The sequence below is a fragment of the Electrona antarctica genome (assembly GCF_951216825.1).
Source record: "Electrona antarctica genome assembly, chromosome: 15".
Lineage (NCBI taxonomy): Eukaryota > Metazoa > Chordata > Actinopteri > Myctophiformes > Myctophidae > Electrona > Electrona antarctica.
In genome coordinates, this window is record NC_136796.1 from 4,796,326 (window position 1) to 4,805,238 (window position 8,913).

The window sequence follows — 8,913 nt, forward strand, 5'->3', positions numbered from 1 at the left end:
AAAGTAAATATGAAAAACAAACGTTAAAACATGTTTTAAACAGAAAAAGAGAGCACTTATTACAATGTTATACTTAAAAACATAAAGACTAATCATGCCTCACATGCTGTGTGATGCCTTGTCGATCAGCTGTTTTGTACTTTTTTTGTTCTTTTGTGTGTGTGTGTGTGAAATTAAATGAAATGAAATCTATATTTACCCAGGGTATCTGGGCTAAGCTCAAGAACTTGTTTCCAGCTAGGCCCTGCTCATAGAACACATTTCATCGTAGTGGTTGATGCCTTGTTCAAGGGCATTTCAGCGGTGGTAATTTTAACGTGTCGGACGGCTGATTCGAACTGGGAACCTTCCGGTATCTAGACCGCGCCGCTATCCGTTCGGCCACCGCTGCTGTGTGTGTGTGTGTGTGTGTGTGTGTGTGTGACGACTTCCCCAACATAGAGATGCTAGGTTGAAATAAATAAATAGGTTGAAAGTGGTCAAAGTATTCTAGTGTATGTCTGTGCTGCTGATAAGTAATAATTTACTTATAATCCCAAACATCTGCTAAATATATTCAGACTCACCCAAATACTGGTTGCATTTCTGCTTGGTTTAATTATAATGTCACAGGCTCTGGACAGTGAAATGGAATAATTATCATAATTTCTGCGTCTATGAATTATGGCTTTCTACTGTGGAATATTAGCAATAAAGATGTTTAACCCTCTTAATGGATATAGAATCTAGCAGTCTATTCAGGTGATTTATTTAAGACACAGAACATTAAAATGTCTTTAAAAGTCTTACAACTCAACATTCTGGATCATTAATCCACTGAGCAAACTACCTGCTCATCACCAAGGTTGCTGTCGGCTGGAAACCTTGTTTGTGTCGAAAACCGTTCCTTTAATTATTATTTTCTAAAATTGTTTACAATAATTATTGTGAAAACAGCTGATCTACAAGCTCACAACACGCCACATGGCGTGTTGGCATTAATTTACAAAAAAGAAAAGAAAGTTGGCATATGGAGATACAAGGTTTCTGCCTGACAGCAACGATATGTAAAGAGGAATAGGACAGACGTACACCATAGCCACACTGGGAGGAAACTGGAGCCAGAAGGTCAATGCATTGTATTCAATGAGAGCTGAGTGGACCAGCATTTAATGAACACGTCTTTTAATGATTGCTTTGTCAAATTGTCAGATAATTGGTTCAGGAAAAAGAAAACATATCACATTTCATTATGCTTGTGCACACAGTATTAGTTCATACTTTCTTTCTTTTTCGTTTCACCGTCTTCTCCGTAGTGTCGTCTCCACTGTTCTTCACGGCATGATCTCCAGTCTGTCGTTTTCTTCCCCTCCTCTTCTCCGTAGTGGCGTTGCCGGTGTGAGTGCTGTTCATGTGAATGTTCAGGGACCTTTTGGCTTGGAAGCGTTCGCCGCAGACGGTGCACACGTAGGGTTTCTCCCCGGTGTGCGTCAACCCGTGCCTCTTCAGGTCCACGGCCTGCATGAAGCCTTTACCGCAGCCGATCACCCGACACATGAAGGTCCTCTCTTTGTTGTGGAACTTCAGGTGTCTGTCCAGCATCATCTTCTGCTGGAAAGCCTTGCTGCAGATGTCGCAGACGAACTTCCGCTCGCCGGTGTGGATCTTCATGTGCGTCACCAGACTTCCCTGTAGTTTAAAATCCTTGCCACACTCGGCGCAGCGGAAAGGTTTCTCATCCGTGTGAACTCCCATGTGTATGTCTAGAGACTTGGCGCGAGGGAAGGCCTTCCCACACACGTGACACATGTGGTTCAGCTCTCTGTGGGACTTCAGGTGAACCAAGAGACTGTGTGTGTCCTCGGTTTGATGGCCACACAGACCACAAGACAACGATGATGACGACGATGACTCCTTGACACAAAGAGGAAAAAACAATAACATTACCTATTACCTATTACCACTACCGGTATGTTATGTCAAGTCACCTTTATTTGTATAGCACAACCTGTCCATTCCAAAAATGCCTTCTAAAACCTAACCTAAGGTTTTCTGAAAACATTCAAATTGTTCAAAACAATTCAAGTGAGGGGCGCTCTTATCATACATCATCTCATTCCGGCCCATCACAATTTGCATCCTCAGCTTCGTCTTCAATGTTTGTGTTTACACAAATAGTCAGAACTGGCCATTCATTGTCAATAGCATTTACACAAACCCGCAAAACCTCAAAGCATAGAAGGGGCGCCACTAGAGGTGTATGAGACACAGAGGTACCTCCCGGCATGAAAGGTAAAACAACGTATACGTATAGGTTATACCAGGTCTAACTGGGTTAAGACCCGAGGACCAAATGCAAAGAATGTCAACCTTATGTTGCTATACCAGTGGTTCTCATTTTTCTTTTCTTGTCAAGGACGCCCAAAACTACATGTATTTACTATTTGGCCATGGACTCCAATCTCAACATATTATGTTCCAGGGACCCCCAGATAGAGTTCTCAACGGGCATGAAAATTAAGGCCCGGCCCTAACTGGGCCCTAAATGATCAGGCCGAGGCCCGGCCCGACTAATTAGCATAGATTGTAGGCCCAACCTGGCCCTAAAATGTCGTCTCGGGCCTAGTCGGGTTCAGGCAGCGTTTGAGAACTCTACCCCCAGATGCAAAGATTTGTGTTAACAGATAGCTTTAAAAATATATTCAAAGATTTGTCAAAGTGGTTACAATCTCAAATTACACACATAGAAATGGCCAATCTACAAACTTGAGCTTGTAGATCTGCTATTTCTGCCATTACGTTTTATTTTTTGATTTATTCATATTTTTTTAATGACATTGCGATAACCGCGATTACCTAAACAAAATGGTGAACAGGCGATTACGTAACAAATGTGACGGCGGGTCGGCCTTACCTTCACGTGCGTCCGGAGGTGTTTCAGGATGTTCTTCGAGGTGAACTCGTCTCCACAGGTTTTGCACTTGTAAGTGGGGTTGTCGGGACGGTGTGTGATCCTCTGGTGGCGCAACAGATCCCGCTTAGTGCAGAACTCTTCCCTGCAGACGGCGCACACGGGGCGGGGTTCCTCCTCCTCCTCCTCAGTGTGCGTCAACTCGTGCATCTTCAGGCCCACGGCGTTCTTGTAGGCTTTGGCGCAGCCGCTCACCAGACACATGAAGGTCCTCTCTGTGTTGTGGTACCTCAGGTGTGTGTCCCACTTAGACTTCTGGAGGAAAGTCTTGCTGCAGATGTTGCAGGCGAACTTCCGCTCACCGGTGTGGATCATCATGTGCATGTCCAGATTTCCCTGCTGAGTAAAATCCTTGCCGCACTCGGCGCAGCTGAAAGGTTTCTCACCGGTGTGGACTCTCATGTGCACCTGAAGAGCCTTAGCGGAAGGGAAGCCCTTCCCACACACGTGACAGACGTGGCCCTGACTGTGGGACCGCAGGTGGACCGAGAGACTGTGTGTGTCCTCGGTGTGATGGCCGCACAGACCACAACACAATGATGATGATGGCGATGACTCCTTGACACAAAATGCGGGGGGAAAAAATAGGATTACACCTATAATTACTATAATGTTATGTCAAGTCAGGTCACCTTTATTTGTATAGCACATTTAACCCATTAAGAGTATTTAGCTGTGGACTCCCATCTTAAATATTTTGTTCTATCGACCCCCAGAAGCAAAGATTTTAGTTCAAAGTGATAGCTTATATATATATATATATATAGCGCCAACGTTAAAGTGACACACACAGATGCTTCCCTGGTTCTGATATGTTAAAAACAACAGTAGTTGACCCAAAGTGCTTTCCATTCAAAATAAAGACCTCATAAAATACAACATAGTAAAATAAACATAAAAAGCAATACCTCATAAAAATACAGCATCATTAAAATAACATAAAAAGCAAAACTATTTAAACACAAGAGTTAAATCCATTCATTGATCAAAATACACTATAAGTTATGACTTAAAAGATAAATGTCTGTTTGGCTTTTAGGCTTTGTAAAAAACAATTGCACAGGGCAGATATGACAAATAACTTAAATATACAAAGCAATTACTAAACACGGTCGTTACCAACATATACTCATACATTATGTACTATGGCCAATATCATACTTTAAATAAATAGCCGATCTACAAACTTGAGGTTGTAGATCTGCTATTTCTGCCATTATTTCTTTTTTTTAATGACATTGCGATAACCGCAATGAAGGGCCGTACCTTCGCATGCGTCCAGACGTGTTTCATGATGTCTTTCTTCATGGCGAACTCTTCTCCGCAGGCTTTGCACTTGTGAGGCTGCTCCTCGTTGTCGAGACGGTGTGAGATCAACCGGTGGCTCAGCAGCTCCCGCCTCGTGCGGAACTCTTCCCTGCAGACGGCGCAAACGTGCCGGTTCTTGTAGTGTTCGGCGGCGTGTTTATCAAGAGAGTGCCAGTGGTAGTACGCCTTCTTGCACACCTTAGACAGACAGACAGACAGACAGACAGACAGATTTTATTAAACCCAGGAAGGGAACTCAATCGCATGAGTCAGCACATCAGTTTGATTACAGACACGCTCTGCATCAGGCAGGAGGATTGCATGACATGCCCATACATTATATATAATTAAAAAATAACATCTATTTTTCCTTTCTGCCGTGGTGACTTTATTGATTGACATCAGGGGCACCCTTGGTATAGACTCTATACAATCTCTATACTATAGAGAGTATACATCTTTTATATTAACCCGTGTGTGTGTGTGTGTGTGTGTGTATGCGCGCGACCCGTGCGTGAATTCGAATGAACTTGAATGAATTCGAATGAACCTTCACACGTGCCAAACGAAGCACACACTTTACGACAATACGCAGCAGGATTTGTTTTAATCTGGTAAAACATCCTGGTGTGAAGGTGACATTAGAGACCAGGTCCATTGGATCTGTAGGGTCTAAAAGGAACCTACCTTACACTGGTATGGTTTCTTCACCAGATGAACTGTCATGTGGCGCATCAGGCCTGCCTTCATTCTGAATGTTCTGCTACACACCTCACAACTGAATGGTTTCCCTCCTGTGTGCAATAGTAACATTTTAGTTAAGATAATTGTCATATGAATGATTTAATTGTGTGGTTTTGTTTGGCATCAAACATTGGACCATGTGAATAACATTTATTTTATTGCAACCAACATTGCAACCAACGTTTTCCAACAGAAAACAAGGCTGATATTTGTGCAACATAATTGCAATTAGCTCAAATAATTACAATCAGGCGACTATGTAAAATGTGTGACAGGAAATTTACAATTTAGGCATTTAGGCAAGCTCAGATCCCAGTTACCAGCACCTTACAATAGGCGAGGTCAATAATCACATACACAGAATGTAGATACAGTGAAATGACTAGGATCACATGTAAACCAAGAACCTAGCATCTGTCTCTAAAACACCATTTCCAAATTGTTTTATGGCAATTTGTATCCCCTACATTTATTTTTTACAAAAGTTAAAAGGGCTTTTTCATCAATAAAAACAATTCCAACATTTTACAAAAGTAGCACATTTCATAAATAAAATAAAAATAATAATAATTTCCATACGTCATGAATTAGTAGTGAAAATTCAGAGCAGCAGATCTTGAGCTAAAACATTTGGGAACCACGTGCTGCTCTAATCAATACAATATCGCACAGTAGGCTTACCTGTATGAACCTTTGACTTGAATGTTGAACTCTCTGATTCTGGACTCTTTAATGTTGAACTCTCTGATTCTGGACTCTTTAATGTTGAACTCTCTGATTCTGGACTCTTTAATGTTGAACTCTCTGATTCTGGATTCTTTAATGTTGAACTCTCTGATTCTGGACTCTTTAATGTTGAACTCTCTGATTCTGGACTCTTTAATGTTGAACTCTCTGATTCTGGACTCTTTAATGTTGAACTCTCTGATTCTGGACTCTTTAATGTTGAACTCTCTGATTCTGGACTCTTTAATGTTGAACTCTCTGATTCTGGACTCTTTAATGTTGAACTCTCTGATTCTGGACTCTTTAATGTTGAACTCTCTAATTCTGGACTCTTTAATGTTGAACTCTCTGATTCTGGACTCTTTAATGTTGAACTCTCTGATTCTGGACTCTTTAATGTTGAACTCTCCTCCTCGCTCTCTCTCATAAAGTCCTCAACCCCAGGTTCATAATCTTTATCATCAACATCATCAACATCATCGTCGTCGTCGTCGTCCTCATCCTCATCCTCAACCATATTGCTGTACGGGAACAGCGCTTCATTCACATCACTGGCTGGGTCTGGACACGGTTGGCTGTCATTGGTTGATTCCGATGGAGGTTGGCCATCATTGGCTGGTTCTGGATGAAGTTGGCAGTCATTGGTTGGTTGTGACTGAGGTTGGCTGTCATTGGCTGGTTCTGGACGAAGTTGGCAGTCATTGGTTGGTTCTGGATGAGGTTGACAGTCATTGGTTGGTTCCGGAACAGATTGCAAGTCATTGTTTGTTTGTGTGTGGCTGTGATGAGGCTGTAAGTCTAGAGAGAGAGAGAGAGAGAGAGAGAGAGAGAGAGGATTTGAATAAAATACATTTCACATCTTACTCAAATGTTCAATGTGTAACAAAATGAGTAAAATGACCGTTTAATGTGTTAATGTTTTTGTTGCTTTTCTTTTTTGAGGGGCGCTCCTACATCCAGCTTTTAGTTACCGTCCACAAACTTCGTCTTAAACAAACATTAAATTCCATTGACGATGAATCATTCCTCACTTCCCGCGGGTGTGATTTTTTTCATACAAGTAGAAGGACTGCTGGTCTCTGCTGGTTGTCTAGGTTTGAAATACAGCAGTGGTCAGTGGTTTCTCATTGGCTGGTGGAATATACCGACATACATACCCAGCTGATCGCTGTTCTTGGTCCCCGATTGGCCGAGCGACGCCACCGACATACATAGGTAGATACATACTTGATCCCCGATTGGCCGAGTGCCGCCACCGACATACGTAGCCGATTACAGTACTTGCGCGCTCTGCTTGCGCAAGTAAAAACAAAACCAATTGGCCGACCAACTTCAAATTCAAAAGGTTCTGAACCAATCGATTGCCATGGCAATCAGCCTAAGCTTTATTTGGCTAATCGCCCACATGGACATGCATATAGCCTATGGTCATATACTGTCTGTCAGACAGACATATACAGATATCTATATGTATGGGCAGAAAGGGGACAACTAGTACAGTTACTATGGCTGTCACAATTACAATTTTAAGTTGATGATTATTGTCACACAAATAATTGTGATTAACAATGTCAGTTTCTTTGCATTGAACAACATTGGATTAGATAGTTAGTTACTTCCACCACAGTTCTCTCAGTCAGAAATAACAACACATCAGGGCAGTGATGCAAATAGCCTGTATCCTTTCTGACTCACTAAATTGAGAAAGGACGAAATCGTGTCACCATCCTGGGGACCTGGCTGGGATGCAATACTGTACTCAGTACTGTACTCTAACGTCGTTGAAGTAGGACTCATAAAATGGGACCTATCTAAAAGACAATCCCTGGCTGGGAACCATTACATTGAAAACCTATTTACATCACAGTCATCACTGTTACCTGTATCTCTGTTCAGTTTGATGTGTGGGTTCAGCAGGGTGTCCAACAGCGCCCTCTGGCGGTCCAGAGTATCTTCCAAGTCGTGCACGGTGAGATGGAACAGTTCCAGGACGTCTTCAGCCGCTTCCATCAGAACCTTCATCACCACACGATCCACTCTTTCTCCTCTTCCTCTCTTCTTCTTCATCACGACGTCAACATCTCGAGCGGCACGCTGCATCCTCTTCCTCACATCCACATGGAGCCAGATCTCACAAGACATTCTTACTGTTTGAACTTTGTTAAATTCTCTCTCGCTGAATTCAAATGTATGTTTTTATGATGCGTTGCCTCTGGTTAATGTCTTACAATGTAAAGATAATTTAATTGCCTTGGTGCTGAAGTTGACTGAACTGTATTTTACAAATACACTCGCCACTGACTGCTTTCTTCTCTGCGGCGCGAACGAAAACAAAAACAACGTGAGCGACTCAGCGACTCTCCGCCGGGTCAACAACGCCTGGATTCCAGAATAAAGAGTAAAGACGCGTGAAGGAGAAGACAATCTACCGCCCCCTGCTGGAGATGGAGGGAAAGATACACTCAAACGTTTGAAATGACCAGGGAGCCAGTTGCACTACTGTTATAGCTTATGCATTACTGTATGCATAATGCACATATGCATTAGCTATAACTAAGCCAGACTCTGAACTAAGCTAAGTTTGAACTTAGTGTGAGGTGGTGGTGCAACTGCCGACAGGAGCCATTGCCAGTTGCACCACAAGTTGTGGTCCACAACCACCTTCTTGGCTCACAGACACACTACATTCAACTTAGCCTTAGTTATAGCTTAAAATGCAATTTAAGTCAAGACTTAATTTCAATCTGGGAACCCATTGGCAAAACAAAGGAAAAACAATCAAGAGACTACTAAAATAACATTGAAGCTGTATAGGTTAATAGGGAAGTAATAACTAAATGTGTACAACACACGTCTTTTGGCAGCACTAAGTCCTATCAGGAGTGGCCTACCTAACTATTAACATGGCAGGTCGCACTGATTTCATCGAATTAATTCAATATAACATGACGTTATATATTATATATTTTATTGCGACCGAAGGTTGCGCTTATTATGAAAACGTGCATCTCCCGTCCGCTAGTTAGTTAGTCACCCACATCTCCATATATGGTATCGCGCCACGTGACATCTCGTGACATCATGGAGACCCTTAGATCTCCATATATGGTTGTCAGTCCATCATATGTCAGTCTGACATCATCAAACCCTCTGCATTCAAGACACTCTATATATGGCCATGAACC

The 8,913-nt window shown here is 42.4% G+C and overlaps 1 protein-coding gene across 1 annotated transcript; it reads right to left on the reverse strand.

The window, feature by feature from the left end:
• Positions 1–797: 797 nt before the first annotated feature.
• On the reverse strand, positions 798–8,072 carry LOC306938716 (uncharacterized protein). The gene is made up of 6 exons (XM_079522982.1): positions 7,609–8,072; positions 5,684–6,526; positions 4,946–5,052; positions 4,217–4,456; positions 2,894–3,508; positions 798–1,893 (listed from the first exon to the last, which is right to left on the reverse strand). Exons 1-6 carry the CDS (start codon positions 7,868–7,870, stop codon positions 1,255–1,257), a joined length of 2,706 nt encoding a protein of 901 aa, XP_079379108.1. The 5' UTR covers positions 7,871–8,072; the 3' UTR covers positions 798–1,254.
• Between the last annotated feature and the right edge of the window lie 841 nt (positions 8,073–8,913).

Bases quoted from the DNA above. Each gene is read 5' to 3' on its own strand.
- LOC306938716 (XM_079522982.1), bottom strand. From the start codon at position 7,870: ATGTCTTGTGAGATCTGGCTCCATGTGGATGTGAGGAAGAGGATGCAG. The intron at 5,053-5,683 runs GTAAGCCTACTG...TATTGCACACAG, and splicing joins CAAGTCAAAGGTTCATACAG to GAGGGAAACCATTCAGTTGT. The intron at 4,457-4,945 runs GTAGGTTCCTTT...TGTCTGTCTAAG, and splicing joins AGAAACCATACCAGTGTAAG to GTGTGCAAGAAGGCGTACTA.